At 45.3% G+C, this 16636-nt stretch overlaps 1 protein-coding gene across 3 annotated transcripts in view; it reads left to right on the top strand.

Annotated features, from left to right (window-relative positions):
- The window catches only part of Ntrk3 (neurotrophic receptor tyrosine kinase 3), a 394525-nt gene that overhangs the window by 285934 nt on the left and 91955 nt on the right, over nucleotides 1-16636 (top strand). The window contains exons 13-14 of one of the 3 annotated variants that reach the window (XM_004623281.2): nucleotides 3187-3321; nucleotides 4950-5709. The exons of the other annotated variants lie outside the window; for them this stretch is intronic. Of the exons in view, the coding sequence (XP_004623338.1) occupies nucleotides 3187-3321; nucleotides 4950-5068 (254 nt within the window). The 3' untranslated portion in view covers nucleotides 5069-5709. Of the gene's footprint in view, nucleotides 1-3186; nucleotides 3322-4949; nucleotides 5710-16636 lie in introns of those variants that run through there. 3 annotated transcript variants of the gene reach the window in all.

Below are 16636 nucleotides of genomic sequence, written 5' to 3'. Positions count from 1 at the left end.
GAGATCCCAGAACTATATGTGGCCCATGGGCTAGATTTGTAGCTGTAGTATCTGGGGCCAACTCATTTGAAAGCAGTGCCACCAGGCTTTAATTAAATTTGATGATTAAAAAAAGAACCTAGATTCAGAGGATCAAGAGCTTATAAGGAGGTAAAAGTATAGAACAATCATAGCCACATCCCAGATACCCTTAGGAATATTTGGTGACTACCTTTGCATATTGTTGGAGGGGCCACCACATATGTAGGAAATGAAACAAGATGTATCTGTATGTGTGGGAGCTTTCCTTCATCACCATGTACTCTTTTCTGTTTGCCCTGCTCCCACAGTGGCCTAGGAAAGGATACTGGGGAGAGAGCTCCTCTAGGGACCATGGTTGGCTTTCCAGATACATTATATCATACACCCTTTATATGGGGCTGACTATACCATGAAAAGGGCTCTTCCCTCCAGACTCACTGCTGTCTATTGTTCATGAGGTTGTGTTTTGGTCTTCCTAGGCCAAACTCTCAAAAATAGTATCAAAAGTGTGTCAATGTTTAGACACTTTGGGATTCCTTCCTCAGAAGTTCCCAAACCACATGTAGCATTACAGTGAGGGCATTGGGTGTTGTAGGCCAGTGAGCATAGAAAGTGAGGCATTCAGGAAAAGAGCTGGACCAGGCTCTGCTGGATGCAGGGAGTGGCAGTGTGTGGCACTGCTGGGCTCCAGAGCTACAGAAGCTGTCCATGAGGAAAGAGAACTTGAACCCTCTGTGTGGGGCCTGGTGAAAGAAGCAGACTCCCTAACCTCTTTTCTCCTGGAGTGTCCCCACCACCACTGCTTTGACCTCCATGCCATTACTTCTTCCTGGATATTGGTTTTCACCAAATAGTGTCATACTGCTGAGTAATTCATTACAAGGACTTTGGAGGTAGAATGATTCCAATTCTGCCACAACATAACCTGAGTATTTCTTTCTATGAAAGAGGCTTATAGAAAGAGGCTCATAGTTTTCCCACTGGTTGACATGATTATGGTTAATATTTGAAGGATACTGGCAGATAGTGACTTAACTGTAGACAGTGCTTAGCAATGTCATTAACTTATGGAGATCTTTGGCTGCCATGGAGCTTGGTGATAGGTCTCATGGCAGGATTTTTATAGGTGGGATTTCCTGAGGTGCCCTTCTTCCTGTGCCTGCAGCATAGTTCAGTAACACTTGATCTCTTTTGAGCACTTGTAGAAATGGGGAGAGAGTGTGGTGGAATCTCTCTGACTAGGGAGAGGTATCAATTGCTCTGCTCCTGACCTCAATGCCAGGACATCTGTGTTTTCAAGGCCCACTCTGGAGTGTAAAGTGCTCTTCCATCCACTGTCGTGTAAGTGCCAGCCATCACCATGATGTAACAAGTCCAAGACGACAAAGACTTGGAAAAGGTGATGTTTGGAAAGAGTGCAGGACAGTTCTATGTGGCATGGGGTCTTTTACCAAAGCTATAACATAAATCACTCCATGGAGTTAGGTAATAAAATCATCATGTCGGAGAACAAAAGGGAAGAAAGTGGGGACAGAAACAAAGGCCATTGAGAATCCAGCCAGAGAGAGGGGGGTCATCAGAAGATGCAAGAAAATTCTCCTTAAGGGATTGGGGAACCCAAAACTAAGAGCTCTAGAGAACCAAAGTTAAAGTGCCAGGTGGAAGCCTCAGTGCAATAGAGAAGGTGAGGATCTGCACAAGTGTCAGGAACACAGAGGATTTTAATTCTAGGACTCCTGCACTGCACAGCCTTAGGACCTGGCCTTTCCCAGCTGCAGTGAGTATAGAAGCCTTCCACTAGCTATTCAGCTTGCTACTGGCTCAACAGGATTGGCAGCAAAACCTCTCATCTGATCCCTTGGGTGCCCGGTACCCTGTTTCCCTGGTCTCTTTCCTCACATCTCCCCTCCCTTTCTCTAGATGATGCTAGAATTTCTAGCACCATCTATCTTACTTCTCAGGAAACATATTTGGACAATCCCTGAAGACTAGGCTCTGTTTTGAATTGCAAAGGTCTCACAAGTCCCTCTGTGTTGGATGACTTTGGGGAAAGGTTTTGATGGACAGGAGGTTATGTGGGGGGTTCATGAGCCACCTAGTGGACAGTGACTTCTTTGGAGGTGTATTTGCCTCTCTTTGGCTTCCCCTCCCATCTGCCCTTCCATCAGTGTTCACTAACGTCCTGGTCTCTCTGCACACCCCCTCGCCCACCCCCCCAAATGCTTTTCCCTTTCTGCTCTTGGGTTGTGCTGGAAAAGGAGAGGGAAGGAATGGAGCATTTTGGAGTGATTTCTCTCATGCTATCAAGCTTCAGCTTTTATAATCTTGGAAAGGCTCCACCTGGGAAAGAGTTCCAGAGAAAACAAACTTCAGATCCTGGCTCATATGGGAAAAGACTCATGTTCATGAAGGCGGCTTCAGGGACTTTGGCAGAGGCCTAGAGCTGCTTGGCCCTGGCCTGTAGTGGATCTGATAGGAAGCCTCCCCAGGCCCATGGATGCTGCAGGGCCCCTACAGGACAGTTCCCACTCAGAAGCTGGAATCGTGTGTCTGCCATAGGAGTTGTGGGCCATATGTCTGCAGTGAAACAACAGCCTCAGGTGTCTAAAGCTTTATGTCCTAACAAAGGCAAGAACTGTATCAAGATGCTACACCCTCATCTCATCACCCTTTGTGATACTACTTCCCTTTTGAAAATCAGCTGAATTCCTTCTATGGGAGATAGGAAGCCCTAAAGAGGGTCTTGAGACCAGCAAAATCATCTAAGTCATAAAAGTCTTCCTTCCATGTCCAGGAATGACATCTAGGGTGACAGTAACAGGCACCACGGGGGGAAATTTAGGCTCAAGAAAGGCATGAAAGCAGGAAGAATGCTAGGAGAAGCATTAGTGGCATTTGTGGTAATGGCAAATTGTACCAGATCCCTGACTCCAAGTTGACCTGTTCTATAATGCTTCTGTGGGATTCCCAGAGGACAGTAGATCTAAACTGTATGTATGAAATAAACCCCATATTCCTATAGGCAAAGTATTGTGGGTGCAAGAGCTGGGAAGACCTGGATTTCTATTTCTGGCATTGTCCATGTAAGAAGAACCCATCCCCATGATTTTTGCACTTGGGCTCAATACTGACCATTAATCCCACCATGTCTGCCTCTTCTGCCAGGGGTCTTTTCAAATATAGACAATCATGGGATATTAAACTTGAAGGACAATAGAGATCATCTAGTCCCATCAACTCACTATATATATGAGGAGCCCGAGGTCCAGAGTGGGGATGTGTCTTACCCAAGGTCACATGGTGAGTTACCTCCTTTGACATCTTTATGTGCAGTACAGACCCCTCCCTCTGCCAAATTTTGATCCTGAAAGCCCAAATATTCATGAAACCTCCCTATGTCTCAGAGGATCAGGATATGACTAGGTGTCCAATGCAGGAATAACAAGTCCCTTAGGTTACGGGAGTCTCTTCCAAAGGAAGAAACTTCGCAGCACCTGGGCAAGGAGTATAGAAGTCAGAAAAGAGCCATGACCTAGAGAGCAACAGTGCTGTCACAGACCAATAACCTTCCACCTGTCCCCACTCAGGTCCTAGGGAGCTCCTACGTGGAGTCAGCACAGAGAAGCTGTCTCATTTTGAAACGTAGCTTTCCTCTAGATATGATGTCATAGACAAAGAAGGGTCCCTTTGTGTTTACAAATCTAATGCTAGCCCCTGCAGAAGGAGGGACCCTGACAGCCAAAGTTAGAACCTTTCTTTGATCATAGTATGTTCTGGGCATACTATGGAGGAGTATGCCCAGAGGAGGAGGGGAAAGTCTGAATGGAAATGAATTGTTTCCATCTCCCTATCATATGTCCCCAGTGTCCTGTGACCCTCAAGCCTGAACATAGATTCATGGAAAGACAGGCTTGCTGTGTTCACATGTCTGCCTGTGTGGCATCTGAGTACATGGGTGCACATTTAGACACACATATACATATTCTTTAGAAACATTTTTAAAATCAGGAGTTGGTTGAGTGACTTCTTTCTGGAAATTCGATGAAGAATGCCTACACCTACCTGGCTAGAAGGAAGCCGAGCTGCTGTGGAAACCGTGTGACCCATGGCCCAGTAGCCACCAACACTGATCTTCCAGGATATTTTCATCCTCTGTAAGGTTTGGAGTTGTGGGAAGGCTGAGATTTCAGCCACCATTTCTCGAACCTTCCATAGACCTAGTGACAGGAGGTGAAAGGGTCAGTAAAAAAGAACTTGTACAGGCGGGGAGACAGCTCAGTGGCATAAGTGCCTACCTGGCAAGTGCAAGGTCCTGAGTTCAATCCCCAGTGCCCCCCCCCAAAAAAAGAACTTGTAGGCTTGGAAGTGTAGCCTCCACCTACTGGTGAGGTCTAAATTGGTCTATGAAATGTCAGCTCTTAGAGTTAGAAATGCTGCTCCAGGTCTCTAAAGACAGGGAGTTCAGGGAAAGCACAGTGTTCTCCCTGTCCTCTAATGTCCCCAGTGTGCACACTGCTTCTCCCACCTACCCATTAGAGCTCCTGCTTCCAGAAAGACAGTGATAGACCAAGACCCCCTTAGCTGAGTCTGCTCCTTTTCTTCCGTGATAGTCCAAGGCCAAGGCCCCAAATGTTATGCTTATTTCCCTTCCTCAGTTCGGTGGAGGCCATGGCAGAACAGAGTGTTTCCACTTTCTCTGACCATACTTGATTTTAAGTTACCTCCAAACCCATGACCCATCCTTCTCTGGTGCTGGCAATTCATTTGTCTATTTCCAGTATATATCTAGATCCATAGCTCTAGTTTTTCCCCTTTTGAATTCCCTCTCTGTTTCCCCTCCTAGTTTTGATCTTCTTTGGGGGTTTTGGTTTTTACTTTATTTTGCTTTTTTCTGTTTTTCTGTTTTTTTTCTTTTTGTTTTTTTATAGGTTTCAGAGAAATTATGTTGAATCCAATAAGCCTTCCTGGACATTCCAAGCCTCTTAACCATGGCATCTATGTTGAGGATGTCAATGTTTATTTCAGCAAAGGACGTCATGGCTTTTAAAAACTCCTTTTAAGCCTCCTTGTTTTGATGTCACCTTGGTAGGCTGGGCCCTCTGAGAGGTTGGAAGCTCTAGGCGTTGTTCTCTTTGGATCCGGGGATGCTAAGTAGAAACTGCATGAGCCACCGGTGCCCCTGCACCACCTCAGACCACCGAGAGGGGGCGTTCCCCCACCCACCTCCGGCAGGGTTGCCCCTCCCCTCCAGTCATCACTGTGCTTTTTTGTCCAGCCTACGAGGCCACCATCTTTAGATGAGCCAATAAAGAGAATTACAAACCTGTGCACCAGGAGCCATCTTTAAAACACACTAGCCATTCTCTTGCTTTGCAAAAACAACCCAGCCACCACGAGAAAGCCTGATGAAGTCCAGCCGTGCTCAGAAGTGTGAGGTCTCCCTGGCTCTCCCTAGGATACCGTGCTGTCCTCTTAGTGACCTCGTCGCCCTGCAAGCTACAGTGGGGAAGAGTCAGAGAGCAAGCAGCTAAGCAGAGGTGGAGACGGCGTGGTGAGAGGAGGGGGAGCCAGGCCCAAGCATTGGCTCCAGCTTAGGTCTCAGAGGGAAGAATGGAAGCCAATCACTTTTGTTTTTGGTTTTGGTTTTTTGGTGGAGACAAATTACTTTTTTTTTTTTTTTTGAATACACTTGCCCCGTCTTCCTCTTCTCTCTGGAATGGCTCACAGTGGTGCGATGTTAGAGGTTCCAAGATGATTCCTTGGAAAGAGCATTCCTCCAGGCTCCTCCTTGGCCCCAGCCACAGTTATGACAAGCTTTGGCTGTGGGAGGTCTTGCTGTGAATGGGCCATCCTACTAGGACCTCAAGGGACCAAGGGATCAGGGAGCAAGGCCCTTCCTGCTGGTCCATGGTCCTGGGATTGGCTCTCTTCTCCCACTTCCACTTATTCTTGACTCTGAGAACTTTTGGAACCCAATGGAATCACCATTTCAAGGTCAAGATGAACTGAAGGGGAAGAGAAGTAAAACTTGGCCTCCTCCAGCCCCTCTCATGGCACCCACGGAAGTGTCATCCTGTTCTCTGGTCAATCTGTGTGTTTACTTTGCTTGCTTTGACTCATGCCTTACTCCATAGCCACCCTCTCCCAAAGAGGGGCTCTTGTTCCCCCATTTTCAGCTTGATCTATGGGGGAGGGGAAGGGAGTAACTGTCCCTTGCTTGATAGGAAAGGCACATTAGTGGGCCACTTTGGCTGAGCTGGCTCTCCACATACCCATAGATGTTCCTTTACTCAGCTCTCCACACACCCATAGATGTTCCTGCTGTGAATAGATCTCCTCAGTGATCCTTGATACTGACAGACAAGGACCAGGGAGCACCCCACGGGCAGTTCCTGTGACAAAACTGCAATTGTTTATAGCCAGTGTGGTTTGGGGTGTGTTGCACAGCAATTGAGAATAGATCCTACGTTTTAGTAAATTTCCCAGGGAATTAAGAATTCTGCCTAAGGGTTTTCCTCCCTGGCTCCTGTGGATGCTGGTTCTTTGTATCAGGCTCCCAGCCTGATTCTGCAAATGCCTCCATAGGATTCCAAGTTCTTGCTCAGTATCTGGGGTGACCTCCCAGGCCTCTGAGTTTTTAACTCCAGAGTATCACCTGGAGCTTCAGCTTTGCTCCAGGGCCTCCAGGTATGTGTTAGCTCTCCCAGCTCCCTATCCTACACCAGGCCCTTCCCTAGCATACCCCAGTGCCCCTTGGTCCAAGGCCTCCTCCTGAGTGTGGCTTTTAAGGAGTAAGCGTGAGGATGATGTTTTTTAATTATTGTAAATCATTACCTCATCTCCAGCCTCCCAGGCTTCATTCATCCCAGCATCTTTTATTCTGCCATTTTCTTCACCTTGTGCTATGACAATGGGGCGTTGTGTTTCCACAGAGACTTATAGGAGTGTTCAGTGTATAGTTTCTTAATAAACACTTTATTTTCTAATGAAACAACTGGATCAGACCTCTTATTTGGATTTTTTTCAAGTAATATTAAAGATAAAGCAATTCCAGAACCCCCACATTTCTTTCCTGCTTTATTATTACTCCTTTAAAGAAGTTTCTTAGTTCAGTTCTGTCTGCAATGGTGTTTATATGAGTTCTGTTTGTTATTTTCATTGAGACTCGCCCAGATAGGTCAGGTTCATACAGTGAAGTACTTCCTTATCTTATTGAGAAGAAAATAAAGGCTCAGAGAGTTTGAATGATTCACCCAGGGTCACACAGCAGGAGAAACAGAAGAAAAATTCAGACTTGGCTCCTAGACACATTATGAGGGCCACTGAGATTCACACACTTGGTGGCTGGAGGACTTTTCTCTGATCCCAGAAGCTAAGAGTTGTGGACATCTTCTCTTTAGAGCTGATGTGCAAAGGGATGTGGGAGTTGGGATCAAGGTGTATTTATCTCTGCTGGATCAGCAGGCCAGCAGGGTTCCCCTGGGAGGTGGGCTTGAAATGTTCTCTGTGAGTCTTAGGAGTGTGACTTTTCCTAAAGAAAGATGGGGCTCTGAGGTTACAGGTGTGTCTCTTGGTCATTCAGAGGCCACACACACACACACACACACACACACATACACACACACACAGAGGCGCTTTGGGCTGTCATGCCACATCTTGTGTGAGATGTAAGAGTGGTGATAAATAGTCTGGGGATCCTATAGGGATCTAAGTCAAGTTAGAAAAGCTGACTACCTTGGGCCCTGGGCCCTGACACATCCAAACAGTTGAAATAACTCCATGCCTTACACAGTTACTTTTATGAGGAAAGGGTTCTTCACACAGGAGATGCAGAGCAGGAGGGTTGAGGAAGGGATGCTGGGTGGGTTTGGTCACTCTGGAAGTAAACAAGAAATGAGACAAGAGTGAGGTCAGTGGGGAATTCAACTGGGAACTGGCCAGGCTAGGTTGGTGCCTTTCAACTTACCTTCACTCTATCTCTAGTTTGGCAATGGATGCTTCTATCTGCCAAAGTGGCTGGAGGTTGGGTTTGTCCCAGCTCTGCATTTTCCTGTTCTCAGTGACTCCAGGCAGTCACAGATGTCTAGAGGTTGGGACTGTCCTAGTGGCTATGGTGGAGGGAGTTTTCATGGTTCAAGGGGGGAAAACTTTCATTTATAGTGTGAGAGAGTTCAGCTTTGTTTTATGTCAATGCATAAATTCTGCAGCTGCAAGGGAGAATAGCTAATGGGTAGAATAGAAATCACCCCTGAGAAGATGGGAGGGGAAACTCATCCCCAGCTGAGGAAAATGGTTCAGTATTAGATGGGTGGTGGGAGAAGTTCTCTTCTGATTTAGCAGGTGCCAAGAGGAAAAGATGGGTGCATGGATCCTTGAGAGGTTTGCTCATTAGAAAGTAAGGGAGTTCTTGTCTGGTGCCTTCCATTTTTGTCTATAGGGCATAAGGCAAGACCTTGAGCTAAGTGAGAAGATTTGCAGAGAGCCAAGAAGGGCTGAAGTCAAAGCAGGTGGCACTGCAGCAGATGGCAGGGAAGCAGCAGACTGCAGGGCAGAGTGATTTTGTGTTTAGAAAAGGATGTCTGGTCTCTTGGCTTTTGCTTTCCATGGGTTCCTCTAGGTGTTGAAGTGCCACCTATCCCCTTTTCAGATGTCTAGGGTAGGATAGAAGCCACAGGACACAGTGCAGAGCTGTGCCCAGCTCACAAAGGATGCCAGCTGGGCCACATCAGCCTGCTACATCACTAGCAGAAATGTATTATGGTTATCATAGGAAAGATCTACCCAAAGCCAGGCACGTCCTGCCCTGGCAGCATCAGCTTAGATCATGTGCTCTGCCTGCCTCAGTCACTCAGATGCTTCACACAATATACCCACTCACCACTGCAGGGCGGAACAGTCCTAGTGCCACCCCCACTTCCAGACGGAAAAAGAAGCCTTTCAGGGGCTTTGAGGATGAGGAAATGCCTTCTGGAACCACCTGATTATAAAGACTTTCTAGAAAAGAACATCCACAATTTTCTATTCTCCTTCATCCTAGCATTTGCTAGAATGTTAAAAAATGGTACTCAGGATGCTTGGAGGTGTTGCTGGTGTTAGATCTAAAGCTGATTGCCTGGCCTGTAGTGAGATTTTCTACCAGTAATGGCATCTTTGGCCTTGGGGGAACATACTAGATGAGAAAATCTGATTGCGAGGATAGCAGTTAGGCTGCCTCAGTCTGGGCAAGTAGAAGCAGTGTCAGGCAGGAAGGTGATGGAAAAAGATCCTCATCTGACTACCCACCTCTATTTAGCCTTTCTTTGCCAAAGCTTAGAGACCTCCTGGTGTGCTAAAGATGGATGGTAAGAAGGAAGGTTCAACTTGGAGGTCAACAAGTTGGCTCTGGCCTCCCCATCCCTGACCTCTCATATAGGAATTCCCTTTGGCAGCCAGGATCACAATGGCCACATGCTCAGGGCTACCTCCTCAGCCACAGATGCAACTAAGAGCAGCACAGTGTGGGCTGTGACACTTTGCTTGCCCAGCTCTGCTCCCTCAGGTCAAGTCTGGCTAAAGCAATGAATCTAGCACCTCAGACACAATAGTGAAGCAGCCAGGGAGGGTTTGATGCTGCAGAGAGGGTACAAGGTTGGGCTGATCAATGCAAGACAAACTCATTGTTGTGTAGCTTTCTGAGCTGAGCCTGACAGGGATTAGGCAAAGAGCTGGAGCCTTTGTGCTTCAGTGTTTGCTGACTCCAGAGGTTAGGGCTTGACTTGGACATTTCTACCAGCGGGAGTCTGAATGCAAGAATGAAATGGGTGTGGCAGCAGGGAGGGTGCAAGAGGAAGAGAATGGGGTGAGGTGGCACTGGCTACTTTGCAAAAGACCAAGGGAGAACTTCAGCATGAGAACAGAGGGCTGAGGAGGTGCACCACAGTGGGGAGCCTGATGCAGTTCTGGGTTGCCCAGCACAGCCTTGGAATTGCACTCCTTCCTGTCCTGGCTCTGTCCACCCACTCCTTCCCTACTCATTTAATACTGGTCAATGTGAGCACAGCTTGCAACCCAGAGTTTCCTTGAATAGCTCTAGTTCTTTATTTTGCCTCTAGAAATCCTATTGTCAGCACTCCCTGCATCTCCCACTTCCCAGAAAAACTTCAGTCTAGATGTGATGATGTATTTTCCAAGATAAATAAGAGTCCTCCTTCAGCCCACTTGAACTCACAAGTGCATTGTGGAAGTGCAAGAAGAAGACGAGGTCACTTATCTGCTCTTTGTGGCGGTTCTGAAATTATACCAGGTTTCAGAAATCCATTTGGGTAGGATGTTAATCTGAGCTCTCATAACGTAAGAGGATGAATTTTTGGTAGAGTGACCTGACTTCCCTTTTGCTTCAAGCTTGGCTCACCCAGAGAAGAGGTTTCTGCATGGGTGACAAAGCCAAAGACCTCCCTGCATTTTTCACCCTGTCCTTGTGCCACTTTCCCATCACAAAAAAAAAAAAAAAAACATTTGTGTATATGCTTGAGAAGTTTTCATCTTCCTTTCCCACTGCCCTCAGCCTCCCAATATCCTGAGCACTCTTGGGTGGGGATCACTGAGAATAGAGAGGATGAGGGAGATATTCGGACTGAAGTCTTTGCTTTGCTCCTGTGAGAAAAGGAAGCAAGATGGGCAGGGGGATCTCTCTGGGGCACTGATTCTTGGGGCCCATGCTGGAGGCTGGTCAGATTCTGTGTTAGAGGCCTCTGGCTCAGGTTTGGGTGGGTCTTATTTGTGCAGGAACTTGGAAATTTTTGAGATATAAAAACAGGCATCAGTTCCCAAAGGAACAGCCTGAACTGTAGGGCATTGTAGCTGAGGGCTTTTGTGTTTTTATGACTGTAGGACAGGGGGTGTTTGCATTTCCTGCTGGGTTTCTCAGGATCCATATTTCCCATGACTTTCTGCCAAAAGGAGCCTCCCAATGCCCCCCTTATGTAGGTGAGCTTGACATTGATTTGACTAAGGGTGTGGAGAGAGTTATGTAGCATAGATAAGACCTGAGCTTGACTGTTTGGGCACTGCACTGTCCTCATTTCATTCCCAAAAGAAAAGTCAAGAGATGTTGGGAGTTCAAAGGAGGAGTGGTCAGACCTCCCTGCTTAGCCTTGAGGAGGGCTTTAAGGGTAAGGAGTGAGGTTGCCCAAGGCTGGGACTGCTGTCCGTGACTTGTGGTTTCATCAAAGTGGAGGGACAGAGCATTATGTCTGCTCTGAAAATACCATCAAGTCTGACTGTGGTAAGTGACACTGGATGCCTCAGTGGCCAAAGACAACAATCAGTCTGTCTTTATGGCTCTCCTCCCTCCCTTTCTGCTGCCTGTCTGCTGTTACCATGGCAGCAAAATGAAGCCCGCTTCGGCCTTTGGGGACCTTGCTGGAGCAAGTGCCCTATTTCCCTTGAAAAGACACATTTTCTCCCTGCCCTTGTCCCCAAGTTTGTTCTACAATGCGAAAGACAATGACCTAGGCTGGTAAATGATAAGGAGGCTTATCATATTGCTGCTGTCAGATATACCCCAGTGGTACTTCTTTTGCAGAGTTCTGAAGTACCACCTGCTTTTTTACTCTGAATCCCACACTAGCTTCTTTCTGCTTGGGCCCTTGGATAATGTTGTAATTTTCTTTACTCTGAAAAGCAAAGCTTGTAGTGGATTTTAGCCAAAAATCACAGAATTCTGATCCCTGGGAAGAGAGAGGGAATGGGGCTAGGGAAAGGGGCCATATGTGCTCTTAGAAAGATGTGACATCATCTTTCCATGCCACACAGGCCTAGAGAAACACTGACTTTACAGTCAGGTTCTTGAGAGTATCAGCAGCACATGATATGGAGTGTTCTTGAGTTTGAAGCTGAATGCATTTAGCCCATGTGACAGGAGACTTCTGAATCAACAGAAGAAGCCTGCATGCTTCCGGTCTTTCTCAGCACTGGTGAGATAGCTCGTCTCCAAGATCTGCTCTCCTGTTGCCCACATCTGGGTGAGACCTAACTCTGTGCCTTCACACCTGTGTCTCAAGGGTTACCAAGATAAGTGCTTCTCCTAGGATCATTCTATAATATTAGGGAGAAAGAAAGAAGATTCTAGAATACTTACTAAGTCCAGCCTGTGAATTACATGTACATCAAAGTATCAGTATTCTCTTGCAGTTATGAGAGAATTAAGAGAACAAGAGAGGGAGTTTCAAAGCAACTTTTGTCATGGATGTTGTCTCTGAAAATTCAATCTTGCCATGGAGGCACAACTAGGAACCAGGATATTCTCACATGAAGGCCACAGCACTGCACGCAGGCCTTTTGCTTCCAAGGGAACTAGACACAGAACTGGCCAGTGAGAACGTGGGTCTGTTCTTTCTCCCAGTCAGTGGGCAGTAGGGGAGGCCCCAACAATACAGAGCATATTCTGAGACGGTCCTTCCTGGGAGAATTTAAATTCTGAGTTTGTATTAAAATGACTCAGAGTCATTCTATCTTTATGGCTGTTAATGTGGCATCTCATGATACTGTAAGAAGCAGTTACTGCTCAAGACCCCAGTCCTCTCAGGTTGCCCTGCAGGGTAGTGACTCTGCCATCTTAACAATTTTATTTATTCAGTCACTTGTCCAACTGTTATCCCACAAAATGGATCTATTTTCCAGCAAAAGCTTCAGCTATTTTAATATGATTCTCTCTCAGTTTGAAATCACCAAGTTTGAGAAAGTTCTTTCTCTTACAGCAGTTATGGGATAAGTGATGGGAAGCTCAAATGTTCCCCTCTTCCCTTGGTGGCAGATCTTCACCCCTTTAGTTTGTGAGATGCTAAAGATCCATCATGTAACTTTGGAGAATGTTGCCTTGGGTAGCCAGCTCTTACAGATTCTCCATGTGTATTAGATATGAAAGGCTCTGAGAAGCCCTGCTGTAAATAAACCTTTTTCGTTCTACTGCCTTTCCAATCCAATTAAACATGGAATGTTCTTCACTTAATATCTATTAGTAAACTTAGCACACACACCTTAGGAAATACTGGTTATTGTGTGGTCAGAAGCTTCTAAAGAATGCGAGGATGTGTCCTCAGCCACTCACTGTCATACGGTAAGCTGCAACCACACTCAGAATCTTTACCTAATCATAGGTCTAGTCATTCATTCCTACCCTCCCCAAAGAGTGAGAAAAGATTGTGGGTGCTGGTGGGTGGTGGCTTCTGTGAACAGCAGGAATTTTCACTGAGAGATCTTAGAAGAAAATGGTAAGTCCTCACATAAGAGCTTGCAACTGCTGCACTGAACCCAGCCACCCTCCAAGCTGTGGAGGTGATACCGTCCGGTGGTAGCACGCAGGAACGAAGACCTGGATACCAGACTATTGCTAGAAAAATGACTCGGGGTAAGTTACCGTTCCTTGTTCCACATTTGCTGAATATCTGGTAAGGAGCTTGCTGATCCCTATATAAAATACTCTACTTGGAGAAATGCCCCCAACATCATGTCCAATGGGTCACTCTTGTCTCTTGTTTGGGGGGGTCTTCTGATTTTTGTTCCCTCACTGATGAATATGTCAGCATATCAAGTGGGGAAAGTGAAAGAGGGGGATGCCTTTTAGGGCAGAGTTCACTGGATTTCTCTGGATAACAAAGGAGGCAGGTGTTTGGGGGTTAATAGATCCTCTCTGTCACAGTTGGACAAGGCCAAGTGAGAGTTCTGCACAAGATTTTCTGACTTTGATCTCAAGAAGGCAGCTCTGCCTAACAAATAGTCTGAAATGTCAAAGAATAAATGTTAAAGCTTGAGGGTCGTTCTCCAGGGAGTTGCATGGGCTGGCAAGGGAAGGAGAGGAGGAGGGAGAGAGGGACACAGCAGAATCTTTCAAATAAAGATTCTGACTTGGTTTTGTGATATTTAGGAAGAAAGAAATCTCTGAATTATTTATAATGTAGAAGATGGAAACAAGCTGTAGAAAAAGGGCTAGGCTTATGGTGGTGGCTCATGTTCTATTATTTAGCTAACCCAGGCTTGAACTGGTAAAACTTCTCTTGATGACATGCTATGGACATTTCCAAAGAGTTGTCTGTTACTGTTTTATCCATTATTGATACTATTTTAATTAAGAAAGTCACATCATGTGGTACATGGGTGAGGGAAGACCATTTCTAGAAAATGATTGTTGCGAAGAACAGAAATCTCTTCTCCTCCAAGGGTCTGTAGCACATCCTCAGTACAGAGCCCCCCAGCCCCCTCAACTTCTATTCCATGCTTTTTCAAGCAGGAAGAGGAAGATCCCTGCTCTAGGATGAGTGGTGGAGAGAAGCAGGGAGAGATTGGCTTATGAATAGGCAATTTCTTAAGGAATCTCCTCAGATTAGCTGTGGTACCCAGGATGCTACCAGGCAGAGTGACCTGTCTCATCATGGGCTGCAATGCTCACATCCACCATTGTATATAATTTATACCTCCATGGCAACAGCTACTCTGAGCTTGTTTTGATGAACTTTTTGTTATGAATACTTTACAATTCTCAGCATGAGAATAGGGTCATTCAGGGAGGTCTTGAAGATCCTGAGTGCATATTGGTTCATCAAATCATCCTTCAGATACCTTTTGGGTATCTGCTTTGTACATGCTCTTTATGATTAAGTGAGGCAGTCATTACATATTCTGCTTTCTAGAGCCTTGTATTCTGGTGCTGTCGTTTATAACATAGTCATCCTCCAGCAGACATGTGGAGACAGTTTTGGTTGTTACAGTGGAGGGAATTCTCCATCTCTGAATTGAACACTACTAAGGTTAAGAAACTTCAGCATAATGATGAGAAAACAGACCAGTATTCCTCAGGCTCAGGCAGGAGAAACTGCCCACATTTCAGGATTATTTTTCAGCTTCCAGAAAGCCAAGAGTTATGGAAAGAAACAGCCAGGAACTTATGCCCCACTGCCTCGTGGACAGTGTTTTAATTGTCTAAATCAGAATACCTTACCAAGATAGCTTTTGGGGTAACTTCAGGGCATGCAGAGGCTGCTTTGTTGCCCATTCTGGGGGGTGTTGCTGAAATACAGGCAGATACATTGTCTACTAAGCCCCAGAGATGAACAGGAGACTGCTGTATGGGCAGTGGAGTATGAGAGTGGAGTGGTTAGGGGAAGATAGGGAAGCAGGCTGAGTGCACCCATATATGCGAGTGAGGACCCTTTTGCTGTGGGATGGAGATAGGATCAGAGAGAAGGAGAGCAGCTAGGGCCCAAGTCTCTATGACCGCATGGTCAGATTCATAATTTCAAGGAGACTGAGCTCTTCAGGTATTACTGTAAATTATTCTGAAGATATATTTAACCAGGCTAGGAGGATAAGACATATTTTATTTAGCAGTATGCTGACTTGATTTATAATTTGAAAATCTTCAAATATGTGAGAGATGGATTTCTAATTATTCACTTGTTCTAGGTCCCGCAAATACAAGAGATGGATCTGATGTAGAGAGGTGAATAATTAAGAGGCAATATGATGAAATTTTAAGCATAGAAAAAATATATAGCTCTTAATGTTGCTAAAATACCAAATGTGGTTGCAGATATACAAATAGAAATGGAAGATCAGATGATACCATAGTCAGCGTGATCACTTAAGATTTTAAGTGTTCTATTGTTAAGTAGCTGTTATTCTCTGAACCTTTGGAGGCCTGCCTCCATTGCTATGTAGCTATCTATCATGGTCCTCCAGCAACTTTGGGCAGTCTGCGCCCTATGTTCTGCCTGCTGGGCCATCTCCATGCTGGGGCAATGTATACACAGTGTTATGCCCTTGTCAGGTTGCTATGGATACTAATCTTGAGGTCTCCACAATTGATTGATATTTATTGGGGATCTGGATGCCATGACCAGCATCACACAGAAGTGAGGAGGTCTGCGTCATTCTCTTCTTCTATCTATGGGCTATTGTGAAGATAGTTTTCTGTAACAGAGAGGTAAAGACCCTGGAAAAATTGACTAGGAAGAATATTTTTTTTTCATCTAATAATGGTGTGCTTTTTCTGATTACAAAAGCAATTTGTATTCATAGTGGAAATTCAGTGAAATACAGAAAGGCATACAAACACATAAATTATCCATCATCCTATCACTCAGAAACAATGCTGTTAACATTTTGGTTTTCTGCCCTCTAATCTTTTTTATGTAGTTATTTAATTATTTAATAGAATAAAATCCTGTGTGTACATGCACACACAGAGTGTGTGGCTACTTCTGTTTTCTACAAGATTATTTGTATGTACTATTTACCTGGTGACCTACAATATCAAAAAATTTTAGAGTGAGAATTCTTTTTTTTCCCTTTTTGCTAGGGAACACATTCACCACGTGGTTTAGGAAGTACAACACACAAGGTCTTGTACATTAATGTTCATAGAAGCATTTTTCTAGGAGGCAGTAATGGCAAAACCTAATCACTATTATTTAATGGTTCAAAAACTATGGTGTATGCATATGATAGAACAGTGCTCAACAGCAAAAGAGAATTAGCTCCTGACAACGTGCTGCAGCCTGAATGAATCTTTAAAAACATGACAAAAAGCCGACACAAAACGTCCCTTTTGGTATGGGGTTATTTTTATATAATAGCATAT

This window comes from Octodon degus, unplaced genomic scaffold (assembly GCF_000260255.1).
Source record: "Octodon degus isolate 3935 unplaced genomic scaffold, OctDeg1.0 scaffold00002, whole genome shotgun sequence".
Lineage (NCBI taxonomy): Eukaryota > Metazoa > Chordata > Mammalia > Rodentia > Octodontidae > Octodon > Octodon degus.
Note: the sequence above shows the minus strand (reverse complement) of the source record. Positions and strands in the feature narration are given on the sequence as shown.